At 41.0% G+C, this 20,232-nt stretch overlaps 1 protein-coding gene across 1 annotated transcript in view; it reads left to right on the top strand.

Annotated features, from left to right (window-relative positions):
- The window catches only part of BLTP3A (bridge-like lipid transfer protein family member 3A), a 51,595-nt gene that overhangs the window by 2,973 nt on the left and 28,390 nt on the right, over positions 1-20,232 (top strand). Inside the window, exons 2-4 of the mRNA XM_019738731.3 lie at positions 18,083-18,245; positions 18,330-18,368; positions 19,187-19,278. Coding sequence (XP_019594290.2) covers positions 18,083-18,245; positions 18,330-18,368; positions 19,187-19,278 — 294 coding nt within the window. The remainder of the gene's footprint in view (positions 1-18,082; positions 18,246-18,329; positions 18,369-19,186; positions 19,279-20,232) is intronic.

The following is a 20,232-nucleotide window of genomic DNA, read 5'->3' as shown; positions in this document are numbered from 1 at the left end:
GAGAAATTTCTGATTTCCTCAGCGTTGGGTGGTTGATTGGGGAGGAGGAGGAGGTTATTCAGGCTGCAATTTCAGGGCTCCAGGAAGAGGTGCTAAGACGTGGGTCTGATGGGGGGAAAGGTCAAACTCCCGGGGCCTTTGTGTTGTTTAACTTGGAGAAACTGCCTAATCATGTGTGACATTGTGCCTCTGTGTGGGCTCTGCTTCACTCACAGAGGCTGCCCTGCCTGGAGGGAACTGTGGCCTCAGTGGCTCGATGGCTCGCCAAATGGTGGGGAAACAACAGAGAAGGTGTACTGAGTTACTGTGTTAAATAAATATCTGTAGGTGTTTAATAATTCCTTGTTGCTGCTGCTGATGGCGGTGCCACTTGACCTGGAGGAGAGTGTCTTACAGCAGGAGACACCCCAGTGACTTGCATAGCATGTTTAATTTTCGTCATGAAGTTGCAGATATTATTGAGAGTGTATTATTGGAATGCATCTTCTTTATTAGTAGAGTACTTTGGTAAACAAGATTTGAGGGAGGTGGTATTCAAGATCTTTTTGTTCAACAGCTCCTGTGGAGGAGGTACTGATCTGGGCACTGGGGACTCAGCAGGGAAGAAATGTAAAGTCTCCTAAGGGCTTTAAGCTCTGGCTTGGATGACTGCTGTGGATGCAGATTGCTTCAAGCACAGGATTCATTTCAACAGACCCACTTAGAAACAAGTCAGCATTTACAAAATATCCAAAATTGAGTTTTTCACTAAATTAGATTATTGTTGTTTTAGATCACCTTCTCTAATGACCTTTGGTTATCTCAGTAAGAGGAAATATGACTGATTGTGCAATCAGTCAGGGGACTGTGGTTTATGGAAAGATCAGGGACGCTGGAGCCAGACGAGCCGGATGCACCTTCCAGCTCTGCCACTTAATGAGCACAGGGCAGCCTCTCTGGGCCTTAGTGTTCTCATCTGTAAAAGACGGGAGGAGGAAGAATGCACCTCCTAGGAGGGTTTTGAGGATCGGGATAAAGGGCTATAATGCTGGCGTGTAAGTAGGGTTTGTGAAAGGGTAGCTATTATAGCAGCCGGAGAAGTTAGGGACACGACCAGGGTGTGGACGACAGCAGCCTGCCCCCGACTGGCTGTTTCTGAAACCCATTAGAAGTCTTAATTATTTACTGTAAATGGCGGCAGGAAGTGGGACCTTCAGTGACAGAGACATAGCTGATAGACATCAGGGTTAGGCGAAACTCAGGGGCATAGGAAATGTCCGAGTCCTTTTGGAGAATAAGAGCCTGACTGAGCTCATTCCTCTTAGTTTCTGATGAGTGGCTCCACTCGTGATTACTCAGTCTCCCGGGGACATCCCTGGGCGGTCCCCAGTGGGCAGTGGGGGGTCAGGCTCAGAAAGGCTACTGCTCACCCAGGACCTCAGGGGGTGCAGGTTTGTAGAGCTAGTCTCAGCTTCCAGCTCAGACCCCTTTATACTCATCGTCACCTTCGTTTCCCAAATAATTATTTTGTGCATTTTCTAGTAATGGCCAAATCATATATGTCTTTGTTTCTCTCCCTCATCTTCCTGTATTGCTTCAGAATAAAGCTCTTTTATTTACTTAGCAGATATTTAATAATAATAGCCAACTATTCGAATAAGCACTTTATACGTCTTAGGATGATTTAATCATCAGCCTTACCCTATGAGGTATGTATTAGTCCCATTTTATAGATGAAGAAATGAGTCACAGAGAGGTTCACTCACTTGCCCAAGATCAGGACGAGTAGGTGATGGAACCTGGATTCAAATTCAGGCACTCTGATCCCAGCGCTGTGCTTTTTCACCACTCCGCTGTTACAGTGGTTCTCTTCTATTGAGCATTTCAGCCTGAGCGTACCCTGGTCTCCAGCACCCACATGAAGGAGCACAGTGTCACCAGCACCCAGAAAGCTCCTTCCATCATTGCGTCTCCTTCCACCGTTACCACCACCAAAGAGTAACCACTGTCCTGATTTCTACCAGTATATATTAGTTTTGTCTGCTTTTATTTTATATAAATGGAATCATATAGTAAGTATGCTTTTGTGTCTGGCTTTTTAGCTCAGCGTTATTTTTGTGAGATTAATCCCTATTGTTGTTGCATCGAGTTGTAGACCTCCATTTTCATTGCTGTATTTGTTTATACATTTCACTGTTGATGGACATTTGGATAGTTTCCCAGTTTAGGTCTATGATGAATAGTGCTGCTGGGAACATTCTAGTACATGTTCTTTGGTGACCAAATATACACATATCTGTTGGGGATATAATAACAGTGGAATTTCTGGGTTGTAGGATATGCATAATATTATATTTTAATAGATATTGCCAGTTTTCCAAAATGGCTGTACCAGTTTATACTTCCACCAGAAATGTATGGGAGCTCTGGTTGTTCTCCATCCTTGCCAGCACTTGGTATTTTTCCTTTTCATTACGGGTATGGCTATTCTGGTGGGTGTGTTTTGAAATGTCTTTTACTTTGTGGTAAACCAGACGGCCACTTTATTCTAACCTTGTTTAATTTAAAATGTTGATCTATTTGTAAATTTTAGTCACAAGCAGACGACAGAACCTTGAAAACAAAAGATCTTTTTTTTTTTGAGAAATGTTCAAATTAGGCAGGTTCAGTGAAAATAATTGGGGTAATTTATAACCATTAGCCCATAAAATGTCTTACTTGAATGGATGTGATGACTAGCTCCCTGTCAAAATAACCATCATGTACATGAAGAGAAAGGGGGCCTGTTCTTCAGGCATTTGGGTTTTTGTTAAATATTTGGTCTTTAGACAACCTTGGATATTAAATAGTTTCATTCTGTTCTATAAGCTTACACTCCACTCTTACTAAAGAAACTAAAATTTGAATTTCATACTTTGGTATTGCAATCTTCACACCTTTCCAAGGGTAAAATGGTTGTCTTGTGTCTTAAAAGTAGCATTTAAAAGCAATAAAAATTTCAAAGCAGTACTGTTGTATCTGGCATGCAGTAGCTCAATGTATAGTTCACAAATAATGAAATTGCCTGCTTTGAAAAACTGGTTGAGAGGCACATCAGAAAGGTAGCAGAAAGGACCAGAACTTTGGATTCCAAAAGGTGGCTGTGCATTTTGACTCAGCCACTTGTAAGCTCTGTGCTCTGCAAGTCTTTTAGCTTCCTCCGCTGTAAATGGGGGATGATAACACCCAGTATTGTTTGGAGGATTAGAAGTAATGTGTAAAAGTGTTTGGTCCTGAAAAAGTAGGCATGTCCCCCTTTCTCAAAAGTAGATTTATTAGACCAAGTGAGATGCAGAGATGATTTTGCACATTTTAGATTCTGATTTTATAGATCAAGGCTGGAAGTATTAAGCCAGATTCTCCCAGGACCAGCCTACTTCTGAGAGATGAGCATTTTTGAAAGTATGTAAACTCTTTTCAATTCTAGAACTCAGTTCAGTGTAGAGGGTCCCCATTTCTTCCTGGGGGTACAGGGACTGAAAAATTAATAAATAATGACTATCTTTACGTATTAAAATTGCTGAAAAGAGATTGCTGTTAGTTTCTGGAGATAATGCTTTTCAGCATCTTGAAGGTTGTGCCTAACTTATCTAAATGTCTAATTCTTTAGATATTTAGGAATTACGTTTCTTAACATTTTAATACAGAGATGAATGTTCTTTGTATCAGTCCTTAAGGAGAGAAGGAAACAAGGATTGTTCCTGTTTATAAGTTTTTTTCATCTCAAGGCATAGTTCAAGGAGGAAACTTTGATCTCAGCACAGGTGAAATAGGTGAAATGTATACACTAGGTTGGGTCCTTAGAGGATTTATTTATATAGAGTCAGAGAAGATAGCACAATTATATACTGTATTCTTGGAGTGAAAAAGAAATTAGAAGTCGTTTAGTTTCTGTCACCTAGTATAGAACCTGGTTGAATAATAATCTGTAAGTATAGCATTGATCACTGGGGAAAAAAAAGATTCTTTTCATCACAACTCAGTTCTCTGCACCCCCTGGAGTGTGTCCTCCAGGACAGCAGGGCTTGTGTTCCTTGGCTGCTTTGAAAACCAGAGAGTTTGCGGATGCTTTGAGTGGGTGAGGTGGGTGCGGGAGATGTGTGCAGTGGGAGTGCGTGGTTGGAACTCAGGGAGCCTTAGACCTGAGGAATGTGGAAGTTGGGTGGGGGGCAGAAGGGCAAGGAAATCCAGTTCGCCCAGTATCATTAAGGGACCTTTTATCTTTGTGGATGAGGTAAGTACTTGCTACTTACTGGTGCTGACTGTAGATTCTAAGTACGCTTTCCAGTGTTCATAAGCAGTAAAATCAATCAATATCTGTAGTAAAGGGGAAAACTAAAGTGTGAAAATAGTACACATTAGTGTATTACTACTTTAGGTAAAGGGTATGTAGTTTGTACCTACTTGCCACAAAAATAAGGATTTGTATTATAAAATGTTTGTTTTATTTGCCTACAGCAATGGTTATTTTACATGTATATTCAGTCTTTATAGTACATTGGTCATATGTAGCTTGGATGTCAGTTCATTATTTAAAAAATTAGAATAGAGATCATGAGAGGTCAGTATATTTAAGTCTCTGACTTATGGGAGTATTATGTTCTCAAAAAAATTTTTAAGTTTGAAATTTGGAATGCGTGGTCCAATAGAAATAGTGTTGTAAATGTTGACCAGATTCCCAAGTTAGCCCACAGAAGCTGTGGTGGATTAATTACATATAATATAAGCTCACGAGGAGTTCTTGGTCTTGGTTGTTAGTGAATCAGTTGAAGGAGGAGGGGAGATGAAGAAGAAGAAAAAGGTTTTTCTTTCCTTTTTGTTGCAATCTTTTAGATCACTGAGATTATTGTCCTCTGCGGGGACTTCTTGGGTTGTGATTGAGGAGTGTGAGCAGTAGTTAATGAGCAGCGGGAGATGCTGATGTCATGCAGTTTGCAGAATAATTCCACACAAGGAAGCATTATCCTTTGTCTTTTTTGACTTTTGAATGTTTGTTAGATGTTTACATAGGTGAATTACGTGTTTAGATTATATAAGCGTAGAACTGAATTCTGTTTTACCTATAAACACAAAGTGTTGACAGCTTTAAACTATGGCGAATGTTCCAGAACTGTAACTACCCTGGGGGAAGGTTGTTATGAACTTTACCAAGTGTTTGTCACTATTTTAAAAAATGTTGTAACTCTTGTCATTGCCATTCCTGGAACTGAGTTTGTTTGGGTTGAGAGGTTACCTACCTACTTAGACTAAGTTCTGAAACAGCTGAGGTGTGCTCGTGATACGCTCTCCTTTCTCGCCTTTCTCTCCTGGTGTCTCCTTTCTACTTCCTAAGGCCCCTGTCCTTGGGCGCCCCCCTGTGCTGATTCTACCCGCAGCCCTTCACACTCCTCCCCCACGAGGCCTGCGTGCTCTGCTCCCCTCACTGTCTCACCAGAATTCCCAGTTCTTTAGGATACATGATTGCAGCTAAGTCAAGGGGGAAAAGTAGAGAACATATTGTGGAGCAGGAATCTATTCTGATTAGACCAACTCTATTTCAGAATATGTTCTACAGGGTCAGCTCCCCGAAGCTACTCTTCCTTTCTTAGCTTCTGAATCCACAGATACTCTGGAAGTTCTCTGTTTGTTTTTGAGTTTCCAAAAATGATTTCTGTTGCAGTGGCGGGGGGATGGGGCAGGGGTCTGGGCAACAGTTTGTGGTGTGTACGAGTCATCTGAAAGTTGGGAAATTCCAATATGTAAAAAATCCAGATAAAGATGGGCTAAAGTTCATTCAAGCTGACTGTCTCTAATCATCTGGTCTAGTGCTTTCCCAGGCAAAACTGAAAACATGCATTTCCCTTTTCTAAGAGAAATCTGTTTTCCTTCCTTCCTTCCTATCCCTTCAGTCATGCTGCCCTGAGAGGCGCATTTGTGCACATCTGGTCACATCACTCTTGCCTCTTGGGGAGGATATAATACCAATGAGATCTAGTGGGAAAGGGCTTTACTTCTACTAATAAAGGACTATCTCATATTTAACTAATCCTTCCTCGATAATAGTTGTGAACTCTAGACAATATATGAAAAACAGCTTCTTAAAGACATTGGAAAGTGACCAAATCAGGCAGAAACTGATGGGGAACTTGAAAGATAGGAACTGTATTGGGTAAGAGTCTCTTTTTGCCTGAAGATACTCCCCAGTTTGCATGGTGGGTGGCGGCTAGAATTTAAGCAAAAATCCAGTCTTATTAGCTTGGGGAGTCAGAACAGAGTTAAAGGTTACACGAGGAGCTAGAAAGTAAGGGGAGGAATCTCAGACAGGAGGGAGCAACAGGAGGGGGAGCCCTAAAATCTGCTTTTAAACTCTGTCCAAATCCTCGGCATGCATGGGGGAAGACTCCATGGAACCTAGAAAAAACAATAGTTAGAGAGCTGAAAGAACTGAGCTGAGATTCAGCTGCTGTCTACTACAGAGGATACAGAATTTGGAATATGAATCCCACCAAATTAATTGTCCAATAAGTGGAACAAAATTCACTCTTCAACTGATGAATGAATGGCTAAACAAAATGTGGTGTATCCATGCAATGGGATATTTGTGGCCACAAAAAGGAATGAAATGCTGATTCATGTTATAACACACATGGACCTTGAAAAGATGCTAACTGAAAGCAGTTAAATACAGAAGACTACATCTCTATGAATCCATTTATGTTAAATGTCCAGAATAGGCACATCTATAGAAACAAAATAGAATGATGGTTGCCTAGGGTTGAGAGGGATGATAGCAGAAGGGTATTTTTTGGAGTTGAGTGATGAAAATGCTCTAAAATTGATTAAGCTTAAGATTGCACGGTTCTGTGACTATATTAAAAACCATGAACTGTACACTTTAAATAGATGTATGTGTGGCGTGTGAATTATATTTATAGATGTATTTATGGTGTGTGAGTTATATATAGAGCTGGAGAGAGAGAGAGAGAGAGAGAGAGAGAGAGAGAGAGAGAGAGAGAGAGAGAGAGAGAGAGAGATAAATAGATAACAGCTGAAAATTTTCAAGTTTTGTGAAAAACGTTCATGGAATTCAAGAAGCTCAGTGAATCTTAAGCAGGATAGACATAAAGGAAAACCCCCCAGGCCAATCACAGTCATATTGCTGAAACCTATATAAAGATATAAAGCTATATAAAGATAAAGATAAAAACTTGAAAGCAGCCAGAGGAAAATGACTCATTACATATAGGAGAAAAATGATATAAATTAATGGCTGACTTTGCATCAATAAAAACAGGTCAGAAGACAATGGGATGATACTTTAAGAAAGAATCTCAACCTAGAATTTCATATCCAACTAAAATGTCCTTTAAAAATGGAAGGTGAAGTAAAGACATTTTTAGACAAATGAAAACTGAGAGAATTAGCAGTACTACAATAGATGCTGAAGGAAGTTCTTCAAATTGAAATAACACCAGATGGAGACTTGCATCTATAGGAAAGAGTGAAGAATGCTGGAAATGTAGATATAAAAGGCTATATTTTTTTTCTTCTCTTAATTTCTTTAAAAGACAAGACTGTTTAGCACTATTTTGCTGATCTATAGCATATGTAGATGTAATATCTATGACAACATTAGCCCAAAAGATGAAGGACAGTAAATGAACTACATTGTTGCAAGGTTCTTACATTTTTATATGAAGTAGTGCAGTATTAAAGAACTCTAAGTAGGTCGTAAGTTATGGTTACATATTGCATCCTTAGAGCAGTCTCTCTCTCTCTCTCTCTCTCTCTCTCTCTCTCTCTCTCTCTCACACACACACATACACACACACACACTCTCACAAAGAGGTATAACTAATACTGAAAATATTAGGTTAACCTAAAAAGAAGGCAGGAAAGGAATAATAAAGGAACAAAAACCAAATGGAACAAATAGAATGATAAACCGAAGTCCAAACACTGTCAACAATTATATTAAATGTGAGCGGACTGAATGCTTCAATTTAAAGGCAGATTGTCAGACTGGATATAAACGGGATAGACATAAATAGAAAGTGAAAGGATGAAAAAAGTTTCACGTGAACAGTAAGCACAAGAAATCTGGAATGGCTATATTATCATCAGATAAAATAGACCTCAAGACAAGGATTATTACTAAAAATAAAAAGGCACATAATAAAAGGATCAAATCATCCGAAAGATATAATCATACAGGTGTATGACTCTAATAACAGACCTTCAATATACATGAAATAAAACCAGACAACTAAAAGGCGAAAAGGGCAAATCCACAACCATAGTTGGAATTTTTTTTTTCAATTGGGGAAAGGGAACAGGACTTTATTGGGGAACAGTGTGTACTTCCAGGCCTTTTTTTCCAAGTCAAGTTGTTGTTCTTTCAATCTTAGTTGTGGAAGGTGCCTTTCAGCTTCAAGTTGTTGTCCTTTCAGTCTTAGTTGTGGAGGGCACAGCTCAGCTCCAGGTCCAGTTGCCGTTGCCATTGCTAGTTGCAGGGGGCGCAGCCCACCATCCTTTGCGGGAGTCGAGGAATCAGACCGGCAACCTTGTGGTTAAGAGGATGCGCTCCAACCAACTGAGCCATTCTGGAGGCAGCTCAGCTCAAGGTGCCGTGTTCAATCTTAGTTGCAGGGGGCGCTGCCCACCATCCCTTGCGGGACTCAAGGAGTTGAACCAGCAACCTGTGGTTGAGAGCCCACTGGCCCATGTGGGAACCAAACCGGCTGCCTTCGGAGTTAGGAGCACGGAGCTCCAACCGCCTGAGGGGCACCGGCCGGCCCCGGAAAATTTTAATACTCCTCCTTCAGTATAGAATAACTTGATAGAATAACTTGAAAATATCAATAAAGATATAAAGGATCTGAATAACATTATGCATTACCTTGCCTAACTGGCATTTATCGAACATTAGACATAACTGCAGAATACACATTCTTTTCTATTGTACAGGGAATGTTCATTAAGATAGACCATATGTTAAACTATACAATATGTCTCAATAAATATAAAAATATCAAAAACTTACATAATATATTCCCTGGCACAAAGGAATTAAATTAGAAATCAATAACAAGATAGCTAGAAAAGCCACCTCTCCAAATTTGGAATATTTAAAATACGTTTCTAAGTAACTCATGGTCAAAGAAGACATCATAAAATAAACTAGAAAATATTTCTATCTAATTGACAATGAAATTCAATATATCAAACTTTGTGGGACAAGAGAGAAAACTAAGGAAGCCAAATGTTTTTGTTTTTTTTTAAAGATCGATAAAATTATCCTTTAGCAAGACTGTACAAGGAAAAAAAACTATACTATCAGGATGAAAGAGGGTATATAGCTAGATCTTACAGATGTTAAAAAGATATTAAAGGATATTATGAATATTTTTTGTCAATAAATTTGACAACTTAGATGAAGTGCACAAAATTATTTGAGAAACAACTTATCAGAACTGACAAAATGAAATAGAATATCTGACTAGTCCTATATCGATTAAAGAAATTGCATTTGTTGTCAAAACCTTTTTCATAAAGAAAACTCCTGGCCCTGATAGGTTTATTGGTGCTTTCTATCAAATATTTAAGGAAGAAATACCTATTTAACACAAATTATTTTAGGAAATAAAGAAGGGAAACACTTCCAAACTTGTTTTAGTAAGTCTATCATAACTCTGGTAACAAAGCCTAACAAAGATATTGCAGGCAACGTGACTGTCTATGTAGAAAATGTTATGGCTTCTTTAAAAAAGTTATTAGAACTAATAAGTTAGTTTAGCAAGGATGCCGAATACAAGATCAATATACAAATGTCAGTTGTCATAAAAATTGGAAATGAACTAAAACTTACCAATTCACAGATAATATAATTGTTTACATAAAAATCCTAAAGTTCTACAAAACAATCACTAGAGCGCATAACTGAATTTAGTAAGATTTCAGGATACAAGGTCAGTGTCGAAATAGCGTTTTACTGATATCTATTAGCAGAAAACAACTAGAAAAAACAAATTTCCTTTATAATAGTGTCAAAAAGATTAAATATATAGAAATAAATTTAAGAAAAGATGTATACTAAAGCTACAAAACATTGCTAGGAGGAGTTAAAGAAGGCCTAAATAAATATACTGTACCTTCAACGTATACCGTATTTAAGGATAAGCGGACTGATTTGTAGTACATCCAGTCTCCAAATCGAGCCAGTGTCAATGCAGTCCCAATCAGTATTTCAGCAGGTGCTTTTTTTTTTTTCCCTGACAAATTAGCTGGCTGATTTAAAAATTGATATGGAAAGGAAAAGGACCTACAATGGTCAAAATAATCTTGGAAAACAAATGAGAGGATTTATACTACTTACTTCAAGACTTAAAATGAAGCTCCAGTAATAAAGATAGTGTGATAATTGGCATAAGGGTTATCAGGTGAGTAGAACAAAAGAGTAAGTTCTGAAATTAAGCCACACTATGTAAATCGCACCTCAAAGAATACAAAACCAGTTAAAAAACTCAACTTTGTAAAGAACAAACAAAAATCTAGAAGGAAAGAGAATTTTCTCCTAAGAAAGGCATGTGTTTGTTCAAGAAGAAGTTTTGAGAGTAAACCTATTAGGGCAACCTCTAAGACTGAATGGAATATTTCAGCAGATTGCTGGGGTGGAATGTTAGCTACTTTAGTGATTGAGGTGTTTTGTTTCTATGGTGCAGTGGTCCTGCGTCTAAATCAACTGCTGCAGTGTTGTGTTGTGTTATATCTTTGCTTAAAGACAAGCCTATGGTGTGGCTGAGCAGTGAAAATGCTTGGATGTGGATTTGGACAGGGTGCTTAGAAGCCCAGGACTGGGCTGTGATCACCTTAGTGGAAAAAATAGTGAAGGAAGCAAAGCGTATTTGCGGACATTTGTAATTCTCCTGTGAGGGTTCAATTTCTATGGGACCCAAAGCAGACAGATTATTGCAATTATTGATTCTCTTATTAGCAATAAAGGTACCGAATTGCAGGATGCAGGGAGCGGGAGAGTTGAATGAGTGCTGGGTTAGGTCCCATTTCTGCCATTTACATAGTCCCAGCTTTACCACTGGCTAGCTGTGACTCTTGGGCAAATCATTTAACTTTCTGACCATTTGCAAATTATAGATTTGGACTAAAGATTATTTAAGATCTTTTCTAGCTCTGAAATTCTGTGAATGTGAAAATCTAAGAATTCTCACATCCCAACATTGTACATTTTCACAAAGATGTCTGAGAGCTTCTCTCTGTTGTCTCTGGCAGATTGCAGTCCTTTGGCAGAAATGAAACCTGATCAAAACCTATTTTTCCAACTCGATTTCAGTTTAGCTTCTGTGCTCTGTAACAGTAACAGATGGCCAGAAAATGTTTCCCCACATACTTGAGGTAGATAAATAGCAAGCTTCCATTAGCCTTTTCAGCCACCCTTGGACTCGGTGATATCTTCCTCAGAGAGGAACACAAAAGCTGAGTAAGGTTTGTGCTGGTGACTGTGGAATGTTTTCAGATAAGATCTTAGGTCAATGGTGTCCTTGCTTGAGCAAACCTCCACAAACCTCCCCCACAGCGACTGGCCCCAGGGAGTGTCTTTTTACCTGTGTTTTGTTATTATTATAAAATGCAGACAAATTCAGTGGAAGAATTCTTACTGCCTTTTTAAAGAAAGTAATCCATTTTTTGTTGAATCCTAAAAGTAAATTGATAAATTAATAAGCAAATATATGTTACATCGTTTCTACTGTTATGGGAGAACAGCCTGTGGTGGTCTAGTTGCTGTTAAAACTGTCCTGAAGAAGTCAGCGCTGTCATTTGCCAGTTGACACGGCTATAAAATTCATCGGTAGGCCTGTTGTCAATTGGTTGGCCTTGCCTTTACAAGCTTGATTTTCACTAACTTTATTGACTTTTATTCCCTGTCCTCTGTTCTCTTGTGACCCATTAGTATTAGAGAGAGAAGGGATAAAAATCTAATCCTGGAGCCAGAGTGGGATATAATGGGTTTTGGGAAACATTAATTCAGTTTTTTTTTAGTTTTTTTTTAAAGATTTTATTGGGGAAGGGGAACAGGACTTTATTGGGGAACAGTGTGTACTTCCAGGACTTTTTTCCAAGTCAAGTTGTTGTCCTTTCAATCTTAGTTGTGGAGGGTGCCGTTCAGCTTCAAGTTGTCCTTTCAGTCTTAATTGTGGAGGGCGCAGCTCAGCTCCAGGTCCAGTTGCCGTTGCTAGCTGCAGGGGGCGCAGCCCACCATCCCTTGCGGAACTCGAACCAGCAACCTTGTGGTTGAGAGGACGTACTCCAACCAAGCCACCTGGGAGCTCAGCGGCAGCTCAGCTCAAGGTACCCTGTTCAATCTTAGTTGCAGGGGGCGGAGCCCACCATCCCTTGTGGGACTCGAGGAATTGAACTGGCAACCTTGTGGTTGAGAGCCCACTGGCCCATGTGGGAATTGAATCGGCAGCCTTCGGAGTTAGGAGCATGGAGCTCTAACCGCCTGAGCCACCGGGCCGGCCCCATTAATTCAGTTTTAACCTTGTTCAGATTTCAGTTTCCCGATAACCTTTCTATCGAAAGGATAGAAATAAGTATACTCGGAATGGAGATGCTACATTGAGATAGAAAGACAGATCTGAGCGTTGTCTCTGAAAGGAAATCTGAGTCCGAGGATTATAACCTTAGCCTCCTAAACCTTTTTTAAAAATTGATATACAATATTATATTAGTTTTAGATGTACAACATAATGACTGGACATTTGTATCCATTGTGAAATGATCAGGTGTGCCTTTCATTATGATAAAAAAAAACAACCCTTTTTTTAAAGACGATAATTTAAGCCTTTTCTAAAGAGAGAAAGTAGTGGAATCCAGAAATAACAATTATTACGATTTATTTATTGAGCACTTAATACATGCCAGGTATTTAACTTACATTAGTTAGCTCTTTTAATCCCAACAGCCCCGTGAGGTTGGTTGAACAGTTTGTCTAAAGTTACAGCATTAGAGAGCCAGGTCTTGAGCCCAAGTCTAACTCTAAACCACCAAGCCATAAATAGAATAGAAGTTAAAAACTTTGTACTTGAAGAACGGATTTATGCATTTGTTTTCCTTCTGCAGCCTCTCATCTTGCCTTCCTTGAATTATTTTAGCTGGTCAACTGAAACCTCCAGTTAAACCATTCTCAAATTTTAGAGAACAGAAAAAAATCACCTTGAGTTTGTTAAAAAGGCAGATTTCTTAGCCCTTCTCCATTGTGACTCAGCGTATCTGCGGTGTGGCCCAATAATCTGCATATTAAACATACCTAAGTGATTCCACTCAGGTGATCAGAGGAGCGTAGTTTGAGATACATTGCCCTAAACACTGGCGAGGTTAGGATGAAATATAATACAATATCATACTTGTTTTTTCAAGGCTTCTAAAGTGACATTTATTTTATGTGGAGCTGTAAAATGGAGTTAGATTTTGCATAGAATACAATATAGAAATTAGATCTATGGTACCTATTTAGTATAATCACGCTGAGAATGTTGTTGCTAACAAGCAGTGTAACTTACTCTTAACTGTGTTTATGTTTCATTTTATTTGAGGTATGCTCCTCTTTTTTCAGAGAGGAACAAATTGGAACAAAATCGCTGTCACGTTATTTTCTTAAAAATACCTTTTTTATCATAAGGAAAAGTAGTGTATATTAGTGATTCTCAGCCTTTGCTCCCAGCTCCTGCATGTTAATGGATTCCTGACGCCCATCTCTGACAGTGGCTCTTCCCTCCTGGGATTCTCAGCTGAGGTAGGGAGATGAGGTCTTATTAGAATCTGTGGGCAGGACAGGAGGAAACATACAGTCTTTACAAACTAATTTTATGTCTTCAAGTAGTCTTGTCCTTAAGACTAATACTTCTGAAGGATTCCCCGCCCCTATTTCTGGGCTGGTGTGTGGCTTTCCTGATACTTCACGGCAGAGAAAGGGTTGCTAGGAGGAAATAATATCTTACGTAAATATACGAGGGACTTGATAAAGAAAGCCTGCCTGGACCTAGTGATTACAAGTAATGCTGAGTTGTTTTCTGCTTTCCTTTTCTTCCCTCAGGACTGTGTTTTCCCCCAAGTTCCTCAGGGACGTGCACTATATCTTCCTTTACTTTTCATTGTTACTGTTCCGTGGAGTGGAAGTGTTTAAGACGTTCTTTCTTTCCTTTCACCCCAGTCCTGTTTCCTCATAGGTAGTCAGTCATTCCTTGTAGGAAAAGAGGAATTCTTTCCCTCTGTGGCAAGCTAGTTTTCAGAGGATAGGAGCCATTAGAGAACGCTTGTCCTTTTGGTTCAGGGAATAAAATTGGTTCGTACTCAGTAAATGTTGACTTAAGTTTCTTTTTATTAATTGAAACCAGTAAGAGTATATGTAAGGGACTGGGATTTTATTTCCCCCTATTTAGAAGCTCGTTAGCCCGCTACAGTTCCTGGATGTGGCAGAACACGGGAGACTCCTGGATCAGAGGAAAGGACTTTGTTCCTCATGGCCCAGCAAGCAGCACAAGCAGATGCTTGTATTGGTTCTGCTTGCCCCCCTCCACACACACACAGCCCGTGGGAGTGCCTTGAGTGGGCCCAGACACGCCTGCGCACGTGCTATAGGAAGGGAACACTGAGCTTTGGGTGGTGGGCAGCAAGCATCCTCTTCGTCCTGGAGCGGGACATTACTTCATTCCTCAAAGCCGATCTCTGCAGTACAGTCCTGAGACGGGGCCTGGGTCCGGAGTGGTCAGGGCCCCGTGTTTTTGGCATATCCAGTAAGACCATGTAAAGTGTGAGACCCATGGCAGAGTAGTTCTCCCAACAGTGAGTACATACGATAGGTCGTTGACAGAAATCTCTGATTTGTTATGAAACATTTACCAGATGCAAAGTACATAGAGTAGTATAAGGAACAGCCATGCAGTCACCTCCCAACGGGAGAAACAGCCTTTATCCGTACAGTTGAAGCTTCCTGTGCGGCCTCCCCTGTCCCACAGGTAAGCACTTTCCCGAAGCTGTTATCCTGCCACCTGTAATGACGAGCAGGGGAAAGGAAGAGGAGCCACTGGAGTGGGGCTGAGGAATTTATTTAGCAATGTCTAATCAATGTATTTAGCAATATGCGATAGCAAAAGACAAAGGCACTTAAAAGAATATGCTAATGAGAGAAAGTAAAGGTGGTTAAGACTAAACTATATACATTGATACCAATGTCACATCAAAGGAGTACACATACATATAAGTTTAAGAGATGCCAACATATGTTTACTATTGATCAGAGATCACTTGGCTAAATACACAAATAACATCAATAAGAAGCATCCAAAGGCAGTAGTAAGCTCTATAGGATAGTTACTATTACAGTAGATGCCAAAAGCTCACCAAACCATAGGAAAAACAACAGTGGAAAGGTCAGGAATCGAAACCTTGCCAGGTCCGCAGTGGGGAAAGCTGAGGTGTCTCCAACCGCTGCTTGCTAGGTCCCCAGAATGTTGCTGCTGCTGCTGCCATTGCTGCTGTTGTCGTTGGAAGCTGGGGCGTCTCCTGATGCTGCAAGCTGCGTACAAGTTTTCAAAACACTAACCAGTTCTCGAGGAGGCTAATTGTGGGGAACAACACTGCAGAGGCCGGGAACCCCAGCCCTCACCAGGTCCGCGGCTGGAAGTCAGGGCGTCCCCTGGTGTTGTAAGTTGCATGTTGTACACGAGTTTCCAAAATGTTAGAATGATAAAGAATCACCAATGACAAATAACAAAATGCCAAAATTACACTGCCAGCTGAGGTCTGTCGCATATATTTTTTTCAGATGTACCTTAGAGCCAAGCTCCTTGTTCCTGCCTCCCCCTCAGGGAATGGCCACTTCCAGGCGGGTCTGGCAGTTACTGTGATAAAAATATTGTTTATCTGGCTGAAGGGCCAGTTCACTCGGACAAACAATACTTACTATTCTCGCCTGGGACCATCGGCCCAAGGCCTTCCAAAGTCTGGCAACACATTATAGTGATATAACTTAGTTACTTTTTCTACCTCATCTGCTGATTCGGGCAAAACAGACCGAAAGCCGACTCAGAGTTAGTCTGGGACAAACCTCACACGCAGTCCTCCGCTTGTGAGGGAACAAAAGGCTGACAGACAAAAGCTCACATCAGCCAATGAAGGCAAATTTTCCTAACTTCTTTCCTGCACCAGTGCATCCCTTATTATCATATGGTGTTGTTTTGCATGTTGATAAACTTTCCAAAAAATTTTTTACAGTCATTTAAAAAATTGTTAAAGAGCCTTTTTACATAGTAGTACCATTTTAGGCATTATAGAAAAAAATTTAAAGATAAAGCTTTTGCATGTCATGGTGTTATGGTTCACGGAAAACCAAAAATACTTAAAACACAGTTTAGTAAAAGGAAAGGATATGTGTGAAAAGTAAATGTTGGTAAACAATATATAACTCTAAAGGCAACTATTAGCATCTAATTTACGTAAGGGCTAAGTATAGTTACGGATGGAAGGCAAAGTACAACTATTGCAGTGGAAAATAGTGATTGTGAGAGGCAGCAACAGTGAGGAGTACAGGGAGGAGATTCATCTGGAGAGTTTGTCACGCAGGCGACAGGTTTATGCTATGAGGAAGTGGCCTCCAATTGATCCAGCCAAAGAGATGAGAGAAGGGAGCTGGCAGTGGTTAGCCAGCAGGGCAATTAGCTAAGAGGTATGTAGGCCCAGCATCTGTCAGGTAACATGACCTAAACACCTCGTGGTACAGGGGGGTCACGTGGGAGAATTAGAGAACACCCTAAGACCCTCCGATTTTAATGTGAGATGCATCAGTTAGGGAAAGAAAGCCTAGTGGGAAGTCTTGAGTTGGCCCTCGAATAGCAGAGGGTGACGAGGGTGCTCCAGGAACAGGAGTGGGTGGCAAGAGCACTTGAGCAAAGACTTGTGACATTGAGTGTGGAACAGTGAGAAGGCTGGCGTGTGTGAGCTGTGTGTGCAGGCCACCTGACCCATAGAGTTTCCCACAGTCTGGAGTTTGCTGATGGCACACTTAGGGTGCAATTCAGCAGTTTTCCTCTGTCCTGTATTTCCTGCAAATCAGCTGCTGGGCGCAATAGCACAATGAGATTCAGGTTCAATCCCTTTGGCAAGAGTATAGGTGGTTGTGTGTTCTCTGATCACATCAGAGGTTTGTGTTAGGGCCTGGGGTTTTACCCTGCTTAACAAGCTAATGATTAGCCCATTACTGTTTCATATTCTACCCTTGTAGAGCTCCCTCTTCTGGTATTTCAAGGGGTGTTAAAAAATACAATGGCTTGCTCTCTGAGGGGTCCTGGTCGATCCCCCATGACTCTCTTCTCTTCATTTCTGTATCCCTGTCTCGCTCAGTTTGGATTCCTCCCCCAGCAATTCCTCAGTGTGGGGGGCCCTGTCTTGGGAAGGAGCCTCCGTTAGTTCTGAGAGTTTACAGGACGACTGCTCCAGCTCCTTTGGGCCTCACGGGGGACTCCTGGCAGCGGACAGAACCCCTCGTTTTAATTGCTATTCTCAAATTGGCCCACATTGTTTTCATTTAGCACTAGGTTGTGTTGGGGGTCTGTTCTCTGGTCCGTCAGCTGCCCTCCGTGTGGGTCTCCCTTCAATGTTGACCTGCACAGCTGCTTAGAGCTCCCATGTCTTGTGGCTGGTGATGTTTTTTCTCCATCTGCCTGTATATCGGGGGTTATGAGGATGTCTTACCTTCTAGTTTTGTTTTAAATGTTATCTACAGGCTTTTTGTGTTGCTGTCTAGTTGCTCTGTTTTTAGGTGGGGATTCAAAAATATCAAAAGGCTACGTTGCCACTGCTACAGCCATTTCCCCAGAATCCCCTCGTGGGTTCTGAGTAGAAAAATGACATAATCATGAGTAGAATGATCGATCTTATATGGCATAGATACAGTTTGGTCATTAGACAGTATTCTTTAACGTTCTCTTTAAATTCGGACGTGTTATTGGCTATCCTGTCCACTTAGCAGATTGCCATGTAAATCATAGCTTCTTATCATTACTCTTTTCAGGTTCACTAAGAATCTTTCCCCAGACAAAATCAATCTGAGCACCTTGAAAGGGGAAGGTCAGCTGACCAACTTGGAGCTGGATGAAGAGGTTCTGCAGAATGTGCTGGAGCTGCCCACCTGGTTGGCCATCACGCGGGTCTATTGCAACAGGGCCTCCATCCGGGTAAGAATGGGGTCAGCGTGTGTTGCTCTCCTCGGCCAGCAGGCCTGCCCTCGATGGCCCTGACGCTCCACTTTTCTCTTCCAGATCCAGTGGACAAAGTTGAAGACGCACCCAATTTGCTTGGTAATGGCCTGTTTCGATTGCAAGTAATCAAAATGGGGATGGCTGGGGTCGGGTTTTAAAAGACCTGAGAGAAGCTGGGGAGGAGTCCTCATAGGGTGTCCCTTTTGGAGTCGTGGTTGCTGCTCTCTCAGACGGATGACTGTTGTCTGGACTTATTCGGGAACTGCTGGGCAGTCTAGGAATGAGCACCAGCGCACAAGACACAGGCGTCTCGAGTTGGTTTTGTTTTGTTGTTTCTCATAAGTTTTGCTGCCTAGGTCTAACTTTAGGTTTCCCTGTTTTCCCTTGGAATCCTGACAGAAGGAAAATAAGTTTAGTTCACGTTGCCGATTGGGTAATTATCAGCTGAAAGCCCTGCAGGAACTGATTGATTCATATCTTTATCCTAAAGACTGGACTCCCCAGGAATAGTAATATCTCTGTAACTTGGGTTTGTTTCAGTTTTCTGCTGTGAGCTAATCCCAGGCTTCTCAGGGAGTTCTGCTGCTAATGCACATGGAAGGGGAAAGATGAGAGCTGTCCTTGCATTTCAGTTTGTTCATTCATTCACTCAACAAAGGACTTTGTTGCTCATGACCCAGCAAATAGCAGAAGTGTATGTTCATATTAGTTCTCCTTGCCGCCCGCCCGCCCCCCACGTCCTATGGGAGTGACATGAATGGGCCCAGGTAGATGCCTGCACATGTGTTACAGGAGTATGTGTGCCCATGGGGAGCCTGGCACCCGCCTAGGCCCTGGCAGCACAGAGATGAAGAAGGCACAGTCGTGCTCTGTGGGCTGTTGTCCCGATGCTTAGCTCTCCGTGGCTTTTATTTCAGTGTCTGGATAAGGTCGAGGTGGAGATGAAGACATGTGAGGAGCCGCGGCCCCCCAACGGGCAGTCGCCCATCGCCCTCGCTGCAGGGCAGAGGTGAGTTGGAAACATTAACTGGTCCAGATCACCCTTTAGTTAAAAAATAAAAACTTTTTATTATGGAAAATTTCAAACATATACTAAAGTAGAGAGAATAGTGTAATGAACCATCATGCACCCAAGATCTAACTTCACCAATGATCAACATTTTGCCATTTTTTTCACCTTTCTCCTGTGATTTTGTGTGGTGTGTGTGTGTGTGTGTGTGTGCTGCAGTGCTTGAAAGCAAAGCCCAGACTCTGTATGCTTCCATCTAAATGCTTTATCATGTATCTTTAACAGGCAAGGACTGGGAAGAAAGAAGGGAAAAAAACAACCCTGCAATATTATTATCACAATTAATGGAATTAACAGGAATTCCTTAATATTATCTTATATGTATTTCATATTCAATTTTCTTGAAGTGTGTCTAAAATATTTTTTATAATACAGTGTTAATCTAAAGAGCCCTATACATTATATTTGGGTGATATGAGTTTTAAAGCTTTTTAATTCTAAACAATACGCCCCCCCACGCACACTTTTTAATATACCTTTTGTTCTTTGTAGAAACTGGATTGTTTTTTCTAAAGAATTTCCTGCATTTTATATTTTTGGCTGATTGTGTCCTCATGGTGTCATTTAAAATGTTTCTTATTTAATCTGCTAGTTAGATTTAAAGGCTTGATTTGATTCAATTTTTTTTTTTTTTTAAAGATTTTGTTGGGAAGGGGAATAGGACTTTGGGGGACAGTGTGTACTTCCACGCCTTTTTTTTTTTTTTTTTTTCCCCAAGTCAAGTTGTTGTTCTTTCAATCTTAGTTGTGGAGGGCGCAGCTCAGCTCTAGGTCCAGTTGCCATTTTCTAGTTGCAGGGGGCACAGACCACCATCCCTTGCGGGAGTCGAACCGGCAACCTTGTGGTTGAGAGCCCACTGGCCCATGTGGGAATTGAACCGGCAGCCTTCGGGAG

This window comes from Rhinolophus sinicus, chromosome 2 (genome assembly GCF_057876585.1).
Source record: "Rhinolophus sinicus isolate RSI-liver-muscle chromosome 2, RSI-T2T, whole genome shotgun sequence".
In the NCBI taxonomy this organism is placed as follows: Eukaryota; Metazoa; Chordata; class Mammalia; order Chiroptera; family Rhinolophidae; genus Rhinolophus; species Rhinolophus sinicus.
Note: the sequence above shows the minus strand (reverse complement) of the source record. Positions and strands in the feature narration are given on the sequence as shown.